At 35.6% G+C, this 17,355-nt stretch overlaps 1 protein-coding gene across 1 annotated transcript; it reads right to left on the bottom strand.

Annotated features, from left to right (window-relative positions):
* Positions 1-30: 30 nt before the first annotated feature.
* On the bottom strand, positions 31-16,703 carry LOC128698782 (arrestin domain-containing protein 17). The gene is made up of 6 exons (XM_070080916.1): positions 16,658-16,703; positions 8,663-8,782; positions 7,716-7,862; positions 3,969-4,183; positions 1,624-1,806; positions 31-1,511 (listed from the first exon to the last, which is right to left on the bottom strand). The coding sequence occupies exons 2-6, from the start codon at positions 8,772-8,774 to the stop codon at positions 1,497-1,499; spliced, it is 672 nt and encodes a 223-aa protein (XP_069937017.1). The 5' UTR covers positions 8,775-8,782; positions 16,658-16,703; the 3' UTR covers positions 31-1,496.
* Positions 16,704-17,355: the final 652 nt, after the last annotated feature.

The following is a 17,355-nucleotide window of genomic DNA, read 5'->3' as shown; positions in this document are numbered from 1 at the left end:
AAACAAAGGACAAAGTCTGTTGGTTATAGAATTATCCGTTATTGTTACAATCCGCAAATAGCCCACACGTAGGAGAGAGAAGGAGCTTATGACAATATTTTGGTCCAACCTGAACCATTTACAGTCACAACGTGACTTTGTAAATAGTCCAAAGTGGACTGAAACACTGTTGTAATCTCTTCCTCTCTCCTATGTGCGGGTTATTTGTGCATTGTTCCAGTCACAGTACTGTGATTTTTGTTCTTGTTACAATCTGATGCTTCACGGGTAGATAATATTAATGTTATTACACTTGGCTACAAAGATGCAGTCCCAAGTTACTGTATGGAAAGTAAGTGAAATAAAAATGAAAATAAACATGTTCAAACTACAACATAAATAAGGTAAACTACAGTGGACCCCCGCGTTACGAACGCATAGCGTTACATTAAATCCGCCATATGAAGCATTTGAACGCAAAAATTTTGCCTCGCCTCACGATAAAAAACTTGCCTTACGTGATTCGTTCAGGAAGCGTCCCACGTGTGGCCTCAGTGCCAGTGTTTACAAGCCAGCAAGTGCGGTCGCATCTACGCATACATTCGGTACATTTCACATTATCCCAGTGTTTTAAGTGCTTGTAACTACAAAATAAATCACCATGGACCCCAAGAAAGCTTCTAGTGCCATCCCTGTGGTAAAAAGGGTGAGAATTAGTATGGAAATGAAATATGTGCAAAGTGGGTTGAACTGCAAACCTTTATGGATGAAAATCACCCTGACACAGCTACTGCAAGCCATGTTGGCAATCTGTACAATGAAAGTGTTATGGCCCATTTTAGGAAAGTCTTAAAGGAATGGGAGGTACAGAGCTCTATGGACAGATTTGTTGTGCGACAGAGGTTCAGTGACTCTCAAGCTGGTCCTAGTGGCATTAAAAGATGAAGGGAAGTAACCCCGGAAAAGGACTTGCTACCTCAAGTCCTAATATAAGGGGATTCCTCTTCTAAACAATAACTTCCACACTCCCCTCCTCCCATCCCATCAATCATCACCAGATCTTCAATAAAGGTAAGTGTCATGTATTCTATTCTTAGTAGAGTAGTAATTGTGCATGTCTTCTTCAGTTTGTGTGTATTAAAATTAATATTTCATGTGGTAAAAAAAAAAAAATTTCATACTTTGGGGTGTCAGGAACAGAGTAATTTGATTTCCATTATTTCTTATGGGGAAAATTAATTCGGCTAACGATAATTTGGGCTTACGATGAGCTCTCAGGAACGGATTAATATCGTAAGGCGGGGGTCCACTGTATAAGATATATGGCACCTCTTGGGAAAATTCTGAGTGAACTAATACATAAACCATAAGAAATTCTTATAGAGGGAATACCTAATGAATTTTATTGTAGAGTTAAAATTTGGTGATTTCACCGTGAAAATTAAATATGAAGTGCTTTCTACATGTAATAAGCTGATTCCAGATTTAAACTTGTCATCCTTCTTGCAGATACCCATTCAGAAAACAAACAACTGAAAACCAGACATATACATTATGTATAGTAATTATGATTATTTTGAAATATATAACATTCAATGTGTGTAGTAATAAAGTATGAGCAGAAGCTACAAAACAGCAACTCACTTGGTTTATCACAGCCTTAGTAGAATTAATCTTATTTTTGGTCATATTTGAACATTCAGCATTGATCATTATCTTTTCCCCAGGAACAAATCCAGAACGATCAATTCGCAGCACTAGTGACATAGGCCCACTCCTACACCATAGACAGCAGGCATAGTCGTGCTTGGTGCATTCTATCGGCAACTAAAATATGAACAAAAATATTAAATATTAATAATGCAAATAAGCTATGTGGTACATCAAGTCGTACTCACAATAATTTTTACTCCATTAAGCCAGACTGAAAAAGTTAATGTATAGTTTTATACAAAACATACACAAGCCTATTGTACCCATTTCTAGTACTGTACTCATGCACCATCTAGCACATACATATAGGATAAATGAAAATAGTCTTACTGAACTTAGCAATATGTATCTAAACCTGCCTTAATGAGATATGCAAGATCCTCTACAGATTTTTCAACGACATTCCCAAGTGAAAAGAACACACACAACATCTGTTCAAGAATCTTTTTTGCACACTGTTTTAGTTATTGTATAAATGAAAAAAAGTAACAACTTCATACTGAAAGTCTGATGATCCCATGAAGTTATGTAAGATATAAAAGAAAAGCAGAACAAAAGAGATGCATACAAATAAGGAAGAAAAGCAAGTTAATGAGAGAATGGAGAAAATATAATAGGTCACCGAGGGATGCTACTTTTTTTGTATGTAGTTAACATTAAGAACCATCAATAAGAGAATGAGTAATTCCATGGGTAACCAAACAGCCTACAAGTATGTTCGGTAAAAAATTTATTTAGAATCCCTTTATGCCGTGACTTCTACCTCCATTCTAAATCACAAGACAGTTGAAGTACATGACAGAAGAAAAGATCTACTGTACTACATTTTATTTTTAACACAGTGGCCATCTCCCACCAAGGTAGGGTGACCCAAAAAAGAAGACACACATTCACCATCACTCACTCCATCTCTGTCTTGCCAGAGGCGTGCCGATACTACAGTTCAAAACTGCAACTATCCCCACGCCACCATCAGAGAGCAGGCACTGTACTTCCCACCTCCATAACTCAAATTAAACTTAAGAATAATTAAGAGCCAAAATATAATGAACAATTAAAGTAAATTTAAACAAAAAACAAAGTTCAATATTGTACTTCCACCTTAAAAAGTAAACAATTATTCTCTCTAAAGTTTGCTACTACCAATGTGTATCTCACACTACTTACCTTATACTATACAAGTAATTATCCATGCCTTGCCATGTGTATCCACAACAGCCAATCGCCTAGAACCTATAATCACACCTGCAGCCATAACACACTGACTTCAAGCACTATACACCTCCAGTTTTTAAAACACTAAACCTACTAAACATACATGCTATTCATACACACTATACTACTGCTCATTCTACATCTACACAACCTGAAAAATACAGCACAGGTCCCTAACTTACAAACAAGTTTTGTATTCCCAGTGTTTCAATTTCAAAATAAGTTGCAAATTACAGACATGCAGATTTAGCAAGTCTTTATTAAAACAAAGTTTTGATTAGTGTGAGCCTCAGTAACTTGATAAAGTTCACAGTAAGAGAACCATAATTCTAATAAAAACTTGCTCTTTTTTTATTCATCCGCAATTTCTGCAACTTCTCTCCAGTCTCTCTGAAAAGAATTGTGTCATCAGTATAAAAGCAACTGTGACAACTTCCACTTCATATAAAATCCATTATCTTATAATCCTAATCCTCTCCCCAATACCCCAGCATTCACTTCTTATACAACCCTATTACAACTTTTTACAAACCTCTTAAATCAATAAATCTGCTAAATCATGGTGATATCGCACACCCCTAGGACTCACTTTTACTAGATAATAAATATTCCCTTCCTCTTGCATACATGTACCTTGAACTTAATTAGCTGCATGATAGCTCTTTAATGATTTTGGTAACTTATTACCTATTCTATACATATGCAATATCTACCACATTGCTCCCCTGTCCACACTATCATATGTCTGTTCTAAATTCATAAATGTGATAAAAAGTTCCTTGCCTTTAAGTATTGCTTACTCATATGTTTCAATGTAAAGACTATATATGATACTGTATCTAATAGTCAAAATAATCTTGAAAGTAGTGTGATAGTGTCAATATTCTCCACAAGTACTTACAAAACAATACAGCCTAAAGATTTCAAATATCTATGTTTCATAATTAACAACTATGGGTAAACTGCTGACTTTAAAACAAATTGCTCTTTACCATAAGTTATTAGTAACCAAGATACAGTGTTACTTCTGAACTATTCTATTTACTAAAATTCGGTCATACCACAGCTTGCGGATCTGTATTGAGATCATACAAAGTGTTGACAGAATATGGTCTGAGGCAAGTCTTGTCAGTCTTCCAGGGTATATCCATCGTGGCCTTACACTGATGACGCACTTTGCCAATGTGGGACTCAAAGGATGATGGAATTCCAGTGGGAAGCACATAATTGAAGTTGAATATGTGTGTGCCAGGGGGAAGCTCTGACTGAGTGTGACCTGTAATGTACAAACACAGTCAGTAATTATTTCAGTATTTCCTTCAATATTGCCCTAGTGTTAATAATGAAAGGAGTAAGAAAGGTTTACCAGAGAAAACTGAATGGGGTCTAGTAAACACATTTAAAATATTTGAAAAAAGCTCCATAGCTGATATTTACTTAGGATTTAGAGCTGTGAGGACAAGCAATGTGACTATTTCATTACTACAGCAGATGGTCTTTTAACCCTTTGACTGTTTCAGGCCCCTCTCTGAAACTGTCATTCTATGTCGCTCAAATTTTTAAAAAAAAAAAAAATTATTTTTTCTTATGAAATGATAGAGAATCTTTTCCCGATGGTAATGACACCAAAAGTTTGAAATTTGGTCGAAAACTCGTGGAATTATGGTTCCGCGAAGTTAGCGGTCTCGGCGACATATGCGTATCGGCGATTTCGCCGACTTTGAGCCCAATTTTCAGCCAATTCCATTGTTCCAGTTGACCAAACTCAGCTATTTCTTTAGAACTCCATTTTATCTATCAGCTGAGTACAAGAAACCTCCCATTTACTAATTTGGACTACCCAATATGGTGGTCAGAAATTGGCAATTTGGCCAATTTCACGCAAAATAAAAAAGATGCCAATTTCAAAATAGGGTCCAGAATAAACAAGGTAGACATTCGTGGCACTAAAATAACATATGCTCTGTTCATTAGTCACATCTCTAGGCCCCTCTTATATTATTATTGCTTTCTATTTTGATTTTTTATTCATACAAAAAAATACAAAATTTACTGTTATGCAGACGACTGCATTATTGTAAAAATGGTATAAATAATATCAGTGCACTAGTGAAAGAATATTAGACTCCCTAGTTGACGTGTATTGGACGTGTGGTGTGATTTATTTACTCTTCAACATTGGTAAAAATCGAACATTTTCGCTACTTTGAGCTTAGTTTCAAGGTCGTTTTCATCGTAAAAGTAATGAAAATCATCTCTATTTCTGTAATATGTTTTCCATTTTATCACCTAAGACCATGAAAACGCGAATACAACGATAAATACTATACGAAAATACACCTCAAAGTCGGCGTTTTATTCCAAAAAAACGATCAGAGTTTTTTTTTTCTCATTACGCAATGTATGCTGCAGGATTTTTTTTATGTGGTGCACACTGACCACACAGACCCATTCTCTCACATGTGGGCCTACCAGCTTTCTCCCACTTGATTTGAAGCCTCTAGAATTATTGAGTATATATACGTCAGAAACATTGGCTCGTAAGACGTATTTTTACGTCGAAAACAGTCAAAGGGTTAATCAACATTCTTTCACCCAAAATTTATGTAAACTATCCTCTGGTCAGCTTGGTTATTAAGCCTGCTACATATGAACATTGGGCATCCTCTCTATCAATTTCTCACTGTTTGGTAGATAGAATGATTTTTTTTTTAAAGTTAAACTGGCTTATGGATGAGTTTAGGTAACAATAATTTTTGTTAGGTAAAACGACACTGCTGCTTCTTCTTCTTTCAACAAACCAGCCATATCCCACCGAGGTAGGGTGGCCGTAAAAGAAAAACAAAAGTTTCTCTTTTTAACTTTAGTAATGTATACAGGAGAAGGGGTTACTAGCCCCTTGCTCCTGGCATGTTAGTCGCCTCTTATGACATGCATGGCTTATGGAGGAAGAATTCTGTTCCACTTCCCCATGGAGAGTAAAAGAACACATGTGCAACTAGTCTGAAATGTTATTGTGGCAACACTTCACTTTCCAGGAGCTTTGTCAAGCCGTAACAACTTGACAAAGAGTAAAATGTTGCCACAGTAAAATGTCGCATTAATCACATTTTTTTTACCTAACATATTGTCAGTAATTCTACCATTATTACTAACAATAATTTTTTACTGAATGACTTAAGGTCAGCTAAGGTAACAGAATAATTTTTTAATAAATGTCCAAGGTCAGCTTATGGCTATGAATTTGGCCCCTTGAGTAATATCACTGAGAGAATTAGAGTTAAAAAATACTGAGGTTTCTTCATCCATCTGTTTTTACATTAATTTTTTAACTGTCTCCATTGCTTTCTCTTCAACAGCAATGCAAGGTAAGTTTTGACATAGTCACCAATTGACTTACTTCTCTGCTCAAATGCCTCTTTACATTTGTGGGAGATTCATCCACTGACTAATCATGATCATGACAAAATTTTTAAACAATCATGTAATCCCTTTAAATTTGTCTATTATTACTGAAGGTATTTTCAATTATGTGTCCAAAGAAACACTTGAATCATTTATAGAATATCTCATAAAATTATTATCTAGTCTTCCTTTCTTTCATGGCCTACCATAAATAGCTTCATGCTTTCCCTCCCAATCATCAAAAACAGAGTTTGTCCACTACTGCTGTGATGCACTCAGTGTATCTGGTCTGTATTTGCAGTCCTTCAGAAATTCTTTTTGAAGGAATGCAAAATGATGCAAAATATCAGCCAGATACCCAGCAGCTTGTTATCTAGCATGCCTATCCTCAGTGTTCGTCATGTTTTGCCAGGTAGCAACACAAGCTGCAAGGTTACAGAGCAGATTCCAGCACTCGGCTTGAATATGGTGAGCAAATCTAACATCAGGTGGATTGACAAATTACTTAAAAGTGAAGCCAAGTCTTGCATTTCCTCTAAACAGATTTTCTGTGAACTGATGACACATGGAAGCATTTCACAGTGTCCTACACTTGTTAATACCATCTTTTCATTTCTGAAACAGCTGTGATGAGATCATGGAATTCCAAGTCAGGTATGTGATACACCATATGCAAAGAACAAGGCAATTCAGTTCATCCTTCAGTATTTTCCATGATCCAGTATTTGCTCCTGTGTTAGCAGCTTCACCATCAGTTGAAAGTGAAAGTAATTTGTAAAAATAAATACGTACTTTTAAATTAGGCATCATTGTATCAACAACAAGATCTTCATCTGCTTCAATATAATCTATATTTTCCATAAACTGATGAGAATGGAATGACACATCACCAGGATGTTCTACACTTCTTCCATCACCTTCCTTTGGGTCATTTATACCTTTCTCAATAGATTCTATTACTGTAACCTTCAAGGGAGGCTTCTTGAAAAAGGACTTATGATCTAAGGAAGTGGACCTGCTTTTCCCTATCCATTCAACCTGAATTCCTCCTATTACCCCCCCCCCCCCTCCCCAGGTACTGTATGATCCTATGGATTTAGCACTCTCCCATGACTAAAATAATAATTATAATCTTTTACTGTAAGAAAATGTGTGTCCAGCTGTTATAAATATTATGCCCAGTTGTTGATGATTGCATGTTCCATCAATTTGAACACAAAAAGCATTACCCATGTTTATTTAATCCACCAAATTCTTTCTGTAGACATTACCAATACATAATATGATTTTGTAGAATAATATGTTATAAAATTCAACCAGATTTTTTTTTTGTTTTCAAAAAGTTGTCCATACTGAGAACAAACATTATGAATATTGATAAACTAATAAAAAAGTATACAAACCATTTCCCCAGACCCAATAGGCCATTTCATAATAGGTTTCATGACTGGTATAATGTCTTGTTTCTGTTTTTCTGTCATCGCCCGTACCCGTTGTCCGACGCTCTGTCCAGTGTACTTTTCCAAAGCCTTTGAATTTCACCTCAATGCCTGAAAATCATATACAGCCACTTAAATCCTGAAATTCAATGCTAAAGCAAACTAAACAATAAACATAAAGAATTGATAATGAATGATGTAGCAAGCTTCTGAGTTACAGCCTAGACATAAATTACCTATTATATGAATAGCTAAAGCGTAATGAATGCTTGTCAATGCTCAATAACAACTCACATGGAGACAAACACAGGGGGATGATTGATCTGTATATTTAGACCCTCTCCTAGAAAAAACTCTTGACGGAAAGAATTTAGTGTCCGTTATTGTGTAATAGATGTGTTCCAGCTAATCACCTGCTGTAGTTATCTCAATCAGTACATCATAAAAACTATCTTGAACACAGAGAATTACTGGTACAAACAAATCAACAGATAGTGAATCTGCATAAAGTGATAACAGAACAGTCAAAAAATACAGTGGAACCAAGATGTTTGAACTTTATTGGTTACTAGGTGGTGTTCGAACTGCAAAAAGTTGGATGTCTGAAACAGTATTTTCCAGGCTTTATCAGCCTCGCACACTGAAGAATACTGAACTGACTCTTCCAAAATTCTCTGAAAGTTACATCAGTGTCAGAGGTCACTACAAAGCACTTTTGAAACAGGGCTTTCCTGTAAAACTTTTTTACAACTGAATTTTAAACAAGTCAGCATGCTCGGACTCCAGAAAAACGTTTGAAGGCTGGGTCGATTTTTTCTGAACAAAACTGTTCGAACTCTGGTTTGTTTGAACACTGAGGTTCCACTGTACATACTTTGATAAGGAAAAAAAAAAAAAGGTCAACAGCTAACCTCTGCATGATTTAGGTTTGTCACAGGTCAAATTAATATGACCAGTGATGCTTTGCCCAGAGAAATACACTGCTGAAGGGTTGTCAAACACCACTGCAATTGAGGAAGGCATCCTGTATTCTGCCAACAAAAGATCATGATTATAATTCACAAAATATTAAACTTATGTCATAATTACTACTACTTTTGTAGCACTGAATTACTTTCACAAATTTAGCACTAATTTGTAATGCGATACACTGTTGTGATACCTTGTAATATTAATACTAATGAGGAGGAGGAGGAAAGAAGAAGAAAGAAAACAGAGGAAGAGGAAAGAAGATTAAGAGAGTAGAGCAAGAAAGAAGAGGAAGAAAGAAAAAGAAAAAAAGGAAAGAAAATAAAGATGAACATAGAAATAGAAGTGCATATTGTCAAGTACAGTGGACCCCTGCCTAACGATATTACAGTGGACCCCCGGTTAACGAACTTTTTTCATTCCAGTAGTATGTTCAGGTGCCAGTACTGACCGAATTTTTTCCCATAAGGAATATTGTGAAGTAGATTAGTCCATTTCAGACCCCCAAACATACACGTACAAACGCACTTACATAAATACACTTACATAATTGGTCGCATTTGGAGGTGATCGTTAAGCAGGGGTCCACTGTATTTCAATTCAGAAGCCTGTTTGGGTGCCGTTATAAGATAAGATTTCGTTCGGATTTTTAACCCCGGAGGGTTTAACCCAAGTCAGTGCCCGAGGACTGTCTAAGGGGTCCTTAATCTTGTCCCCCAGGATGCGACCCACACCAGTCGACTAACACCCAGGTACCTATTTGCTGCTAGGTGAACAGGACAACATGTAAGGAAACGTGTCGAAATGTTTCCACCCGTGAATTAGATTAGTCCGTTTCAGACTCCCAAAAATACGCCTACAAAAGCACTTACAAAAATACACTTACATAATTTGTTGAGTTGGGAGCTGATCGTAAGGCGGGGGTCCACTGTACTATACCAAAGCTGTGTACATATGTAGTTGCCTCCATACACAGCTTTACCAAGAGGCATGATAAGATAAAATTGAACAAGATAAACTATCGGACGCAGTAATAGTTAACAGTCCACTTTTTCCCAGTGATATGAACCAAACGAACAGTAAAGAAATTACTCTCCAGATCATAAAGGACCAAACAAAAGTTACAGTACCAGAGTCAGAAATAAAGGAAGCCAGGTTACTAGGATCCCATGGTAGGAAAAGTGTTATGCTTAGATTCCACTCACACGACAGGAAAAAAGATTTAATAATTGCATCTATTAAAGTAAAGAAAGAGGTATACATAAACGAGTGTCTTACCAAAAAATGTCAGAACCTCCTGTATAGAGTCAGAAAACTTAAGCGGGAGAATAATGACACAATACACCAATGCTTCACACGCGATGGGAAAATTCTAGTTAGGAAAACGAATGTAGGTCAACTGTACACAATCACGAACAAGAATGATCTATCACGATTTCTCAGGGATACTAATCTTACAGAGAATAACTAAACAATGTCCAGCCTAAAAGCCTACGTAGTGTAGTGTATGTTTTGCTCCATTATTGTTCAAATTTCATAGTACAATCTCTTAGTAATTAAATAATCAACTACCTCATTTTGTGATTTTATTAGTAAACGTAAGTCACCTTATGTAATTTTCTTATTTACTATTGTTTGCTTAAATATTAGCTGAATTGATACTTTCTCTGTCCATATTACTATCTCATATCTTTTAAATACTATTAATTGATATTACTTACTAAAATTAATAATTAATTACCATTTTTACTATCAGTACAATTTACTCTTAACATTTTTGACATCATTTAATTACCATTACTTGTCTAATTACCATAACATGTTTTAATACCACATTTACTATCTTAGAGTACTCTTAATTACCTTGTACTGCCAAATAACCTCTAGTATAACTACCAGTGCAATATTGAATGAAATAAACATTACTTTTTCACTTTTTTTGTAATCATTATTACTTACTAAAATTTTATTAAACACCATATTTACTACCAGTCAATTTTACTTTTGTACATTAATCATTATTTTATACTTTTCGTAACATTTTGTTGCCAAATTTTCAAGTTTGTATATTCAACTCCAACCTTTATATTATCCTTTGTACCTGCCTACCATCTTACTATCATATTATAACCAAGTCATTGCCATTGTTATTTTTTACTTATTATTCTTTTGGTACTTTAATTTGTGAATTTTATTTTGTCAATTTAAATCTAGTTATACTCTTGATCTTGTTAACAACCTATACCAGACTCTGGTGCAATTGCAAGTACCATTTTAATTTGTATTTTTATATTATAAGTTTATAAGTTTATATATAAGTCCTACGGGCTGGAGTTTTGAGACTCTATGACCGCGGGTTCAATCCCGGCCGGGGGTATGGATTATTTTCATATCTTAGTGACTATACTGTGTGTGTGCAATTAGTGTATATTTCAATTATATCATTGTTCAAGGCCCTTAACTATCTTTTGCTAACTAGTACCAACTACCTCCTATTATTTTTTTTTACTTTATATAGTACAATATATTGCTCAACTTATTATATATAACAAATCAGATCTTACTCCCAAATCAATATTATATCATAGTGACTATCTGTCATTTTAACTTTGTTTACCATTACTTAATTTAGTCCCTTATATTTTTTCTCTTTTATTTTAGCTTTATATAACAACCTTAGTTCATATATTCACAATTGTTAAAATAATCAAGGTGCTATTCTCAGGTGCTAAAGTGTAATAAGCTCATTATTTTGCCATTATATTCATTTATTTGATTACCACTTTTTTGTTCAACACAAATTATTTTAGTCCCTTTTATATTGCCTCATTTATTTTAGCTTTAAAGAGCTACCTTAGCTCATATTTTTTACATTTGTTAAAATAATTCAGGTGCTATTTTTATAGCTTTAGAATATTTACTTTGTCTTATACTTAATTCTAACTATAGATTCACTATAAATCTTATGAAAAAAAGCATTGATCCTGATACCAACCTCTTATCTAATGACTTAAATGAATCAAACAGTAACTGTAATTACTACACAGCAGAACAATCAAAGGCACTTCTCAGAGCCAACAACAACATAACTGTATTTAACTACAATATCAGATCTTTAAGCAAACATTACGATGACCTCACAGCATTACTAAATTCCCTGCATGCCAGTATGTCCATCATTACTCTCACCGAAACCTGGCTAAAGCCTGATACTACAGATGTTTATGCCATTCCTGGTTACACAGCCATACACAACTGTAGACCAGACCAACAAGGGGGTGGCACAGCTAGATACTACTCAGACCAACTAGAATGTATCACTAATACTTGCACAAGGGATGAACATGGGGAATATACAATAGCTAAATTCAAATCCAAATACCTACAAAAACCTCTCACAGTGATAAACATCTACAGAGTACCACAGTCAAACATTAGCCGTTTTAGTGACAACCTAGGAAGTATGATAACTGATGCATGCATGAACAAAGATCACTTACTACTCTCAGGTGACTTCAATATAAATCTCCTACAAGACCAAGACCCACATGTTACTGAATTCACAAACACTATGAGTAACTGCATGTTGCTACCAACAGTAACAAAACCTACAAGAGTTACAGAGACTAGTGTTTCCCTACTAGACAACATCTGGACCAACACCATATCCCCCTTAAGATCAGACATAATCACAGATAATACCACAGACCATTACCCTACCTTCCTCATAACAAACCTTGGCAAATTACCCCTAGACACGACTAAAGTCACTTTCAGACTTCACAATGAGACAGCTATCAATAACTTCACAGCAGCAGTGACAAACATTGACTGGCACACTGAGCTAGAAATCTACACAGATATTGACGAATGTATTAATAATTTTCTAAAAAAGACCCAATACCTCTATAACAAGCACTGCCCTAAAAAAACTAAACAGATGACTTCAAAGAGACTGAACAGTCCCTGGCTAACACCCAGTATCCTCAAATCCATAAATACAAAGCACCTATATGAAAAACAGTACAGAATGGGCCACATAACCAGAGACCAAACAAAACGTTACTCGTCAATCCTAACCAGCCTAATAAGAAGGGCTAAAAAATTGTATTATGAGAACAGATTATCCAACTTACGAGGTGACATAAAAAAGACCTGGAAAACCCTATCAGAAATACTAGGAACAAAAACGATAGCACAAAATAGCAAAATTGAATTAACAAAACCAGATGAACCCCAATTCCCACCTCCTGAAACAGCAGACTCAATGAATTCTTCTCCACTATAGGGAAAAAACCTTGCCAATAAAATCCCAAGCTCAGATACCCCACCCAATGACTACCTCACTGGCAACTACCCGAACACAGTGTTCCTAGCTCCGACTAACCCAACTGAAGTCTCCCTTATTATCAACAAACTAAAAAACAAGACAGGAGATTTAAATACCTTACCACCCAATATATACAAAAAAGTGTCACAGGTGCTATCACCAATCATTGCAACACTCTTTAACAAATCCATTGAATCCTCTACCTTTCCTACAGTTCTCAAAATAGCAAGGGTCACCCCGATCCATAAAGGAGGAGACCACACAGACTTGAATAACTATAGGCCAATATCCAACTTACACCCTCTCTCTAAAATCTTTGAAAAATTAATCCATAAGCGTATCTATTCCTACTTCATCTCCCACAACATACTCAACCCCTGTCAATTTGGGTTCAGGCCTAATAAAAATACTAATGATCTTATTATCCACATGCTAGAACATATTTATACAGCAATAGAGAAAAAAGAAGTCCCACTGGGGATCTTCATTGACTTACGTAAAGCTTTCGATACAGTTGACCACAACTTGCTCCACATAAAATTGTCACACTATGGTATAAGAGGGCACTCCCTCAACTACCTAAAGTCATACCTCAGCAACAGAAGCCAATATGTGTACACAAATGGGGCAAACTCTTCCGCACAGCCAATTACAGTTGGTGTCCCACAGGGAAGTGTCCTAGGCCCTCTTCTCTTTCTCATATACATAAATGACCTACCAAATGCATCGCAACTACTCAAACCCACACTATTTGCAGATGACACTATATACGTCTACTCTCAACCGAGCCCAGTCATGCTAGCCAATACTGTAAATACCGAATTACAGAAAATATCAACCTGGATGAAGACCAACAAACTTACTCTAAACATTGACAAAACCTACTACATTCAGTTTGGTAACAGAGCTGCAGATGTGTCTCTTAACATAATGATAAATGGATCACCTATCACAAAACTCACAGAGGGAAAATTCTTAGGAATTCACCTTGATAATAGACTCAAATTTCAAACACATATACAACAAATTTCCAAAAAAAAATTCCAAGACAGTAGGCATACTATCGAAGATACGGTATTATGTTCCACAGTCAGCCCTCCTGGCCCTATATCACTCACTTATTTACCCCTATCTCACCTATGGAATTTGTGCATGGGGCTCAACAGCAATAAACCATCTCAGACCACTAATCACCTAACAAAAGGCTGCAGCCAGAATAACAAATTTCCACTACAGACAGCACACTCCACCAGTATGCAAAACTCTAAACCTACTCACAATACAAAACATCCATACTTATTACTGCACCTACTACATACATAGAACACTTAACTCTGATATAAACCCTCCCCTCAAACATCTTACCAACCTCAACAGAACACATGACCATAACACAAGGCACAGATCACTCTTTGATGTTCCTCGTGTCCATCTCACGCTATGCAAAAACTCAATGCACATAAAAGGCCCTAAAATCTGGAATTCATTACCTGTGAATATAAAAAAAACAGTCTGTTTATAAATTCAAGTCTCTTCTCAAAAATCACTTACTCACCCACAACTAAATAAATACTGAATAATTGTATCTAATAAATTGTATCTCATATATGTATCTCATTATTGTATCTCATAAATGTCAACCTGTAACCCAATCAAACTTTGTTACTATTTAACTTCATTACCTAACAGAATACTCCATTCTACTGATTACACAGCAACACAGTAAATGACCATATGACCTGTCTTTGTAATACTCATTTGTACTAAATTCTTATCTGTTTTACAATAATTTTTGTACCACTGAATATATCATTGCTTAGTTAATCTTAAGTTAATTTTAAGCTGCCCATAATGCTCACATACAAGGGGCTTGGCATGCTGCACTTTAAAAATTGTATTCCTTGTACTTCTCTGTATCATGTTCAAATTAAATAAATAAATACTGATTGTACAGCAATGCATGCAACCATACGACCTGTTTTTGTAATACTCATTTGTGCTTAATTGTTATCTGTTTACAATAATGTTTTACCACTGATTACATCATTGCTTAGTTAATCTTAAGTTAATTTTAAGCTGCCCATAATGCTATGCATTCAAGTGGCTTTGGCATGCTGCATTTAACTGTATTCTTTTGTACTTCTCTATATCATGTTCAAATTAATAAATAAATAAATAAATAAATAAATAAATAAAGGTTCTCAAGGCCAGAAGTGTCTGAACCCAGGTTCAGTGAAGAAGCATTTGCAGCTCAGCCTTGACACCAACCATCATCAAGAATTATTAGGGGCACAATTTTAATTATATTTTTGCAGTTTTTTCTATTACAATATCATCTTACTAGCTACTTAAGATATACTTTCAGTATGTATGTGGAAGATATCACAATAAAACACTGTATGTACATATATATATATATATATATATATATATATATATATATATATATATATATATCCTTCACTAAATATTACCCTGCTCACACTCCAACAGATCGTCAGGTCCCAAGTACCATTCGTCTCCATTCACTCCTATCTAACACGCTCACCCACGCTTGCTGGAAGTCCAAGCCCCTTGTCATATATATATATATATATATATATATATATATATCATATATATATATATATGTCATATATATATATTATATATATATATTTGATATATATATAATATATATATATATATATGTCATATATATATCATATATATATATATATTTGTCATATATATATCATATATATATATATATATATATATATATATATATATATATATATATATATATATATACATGCAAAACAACCACGGGAGGGAGAGTTGAAAAATAACTCCAGGCCTTTCGTGTTGCAATCAACACATCATCAGGAGCTTGCAATGTTGCAGAAAAGAGGATGAAATCCGAACAAACACGTTCATAAAATAGCATGACTTACTTCCACTGTGGATCTTGTAGGCCTAAACTACCGTAAAGTGTAAAATGAAGCCTTATAAATCATTTACAAATAAAACTTCTGTAAAATACTAACCTGAATAATCGTCTAGTGACCTATTTTTATGTCATTTATAAGGAAGCGCTAAACCCACAGGGCTCATATATCGCCCGGGGGAAATGAGAGAATTGGATTCGATGGATGACAGCTCCAATTTCACGGATCAAGAGCCCTTCACTGGCATCAAGGCACCCCTCCCCTGAGAGTAGAGGGGGATGGGGGGAGTCCTAAACCCGCACGGGTCAAGCAGCACTCGGAAGATAATGGGAAACAAGTGTTTCAGCTCAAACACGGGACGCATAGCTCCGCTTCCTTGGATCAAACTTCCCCCCCTGGAAGTGAACCTATCCTCATTATCATAAGTAAGCGCTAAACCCACAAGGGTCACACAACGCTGCCCAGGATCAAAGCTTATATAAATACGGTAATGGGTTACCGCCCCTTCACTGTGTACTTCTTATTTCTCTCCCTTCACACTAACAAGCCTAACTGCCTGCTTGCAAATGAGAGTGGATAGGCCTACGATGGTATTTAGCCTCTATAAAGAAGCAAAAGCTGGTATATAGCAGCAAAAAAGCTGAAAGAATTGTGGTGGACTGAAGACAAGCTGATACCTTGTTGTTTATGTTGTTGTTGTTGTTGTTGTTGGTGGTGGTGAGGGTTGTTAAGGGACACTAAAATTTAAGACTTCTTGAGCTCTGTCTCCAGGGAAAATTATATATTCACCTATTTGTGGTTACAAGGGTCGATTCACAGCTCCTGGCCCCGCCTCTTCACTGGTAGCTATTAGGTCCACTCTTTCCCTGCTCCATGAGCTTTATCATACCTCTTCTTAAGTAAGTTTATTTAGGCACTACCGCATAAGTATAATTGTGATACATAGTGTATATTACCTAGCATAACCCCCATAAAAAGCTTATTTAGGTACAGGCACACATAAGTACAATTATCATACATAGTAACATACGAGTAAGTTACCTAGAGTAGTCCCAAAAGAAAAGTCAGACAAAGTTGACTTATTTCCATTGGGGTCTTTGTGATATCTATCTTATAATTTAAAACCTAGCTGTGAGATATAGTAGAAATCAATCATGATTATGACTATTAAAAATCAAAATAGCTAAGTAACTCAATAATAAGTCCCTAATTAGGGTGGGTGTCCCGTGGCCTGGTAGGCAACGCTCTCTCCTCACACAAAAGACCCCAGTGGAATTAAATCACTTTGTCTGATACATATGCTGCTATGTGTGATAATCTATATAACTGTATTTATGTATACCTGAATAAACTTACTTACACACTGTGTCGGTAG

The sequence above is a fragment of the Cherax quadricarinatus genome, unplaced genomic scaffold (genome assembly GCF_038502225.1).
Source record: "Cherax quadricarinatus isolate ZL_2023a unplaced genomic scaffold, ASM3850222v1 Contig1239, whole genome shotgun sequence".
Taxonomy (NCBI): Eukaryota; Metazoa; Arthropoda; class Malacostraca; order Decapoda; family Parastacidae; genus Cherax; species Cherax quadricarinatus.
This window is presented reverse-complemented; position numbering and strand designations above follow the sequence as displayed.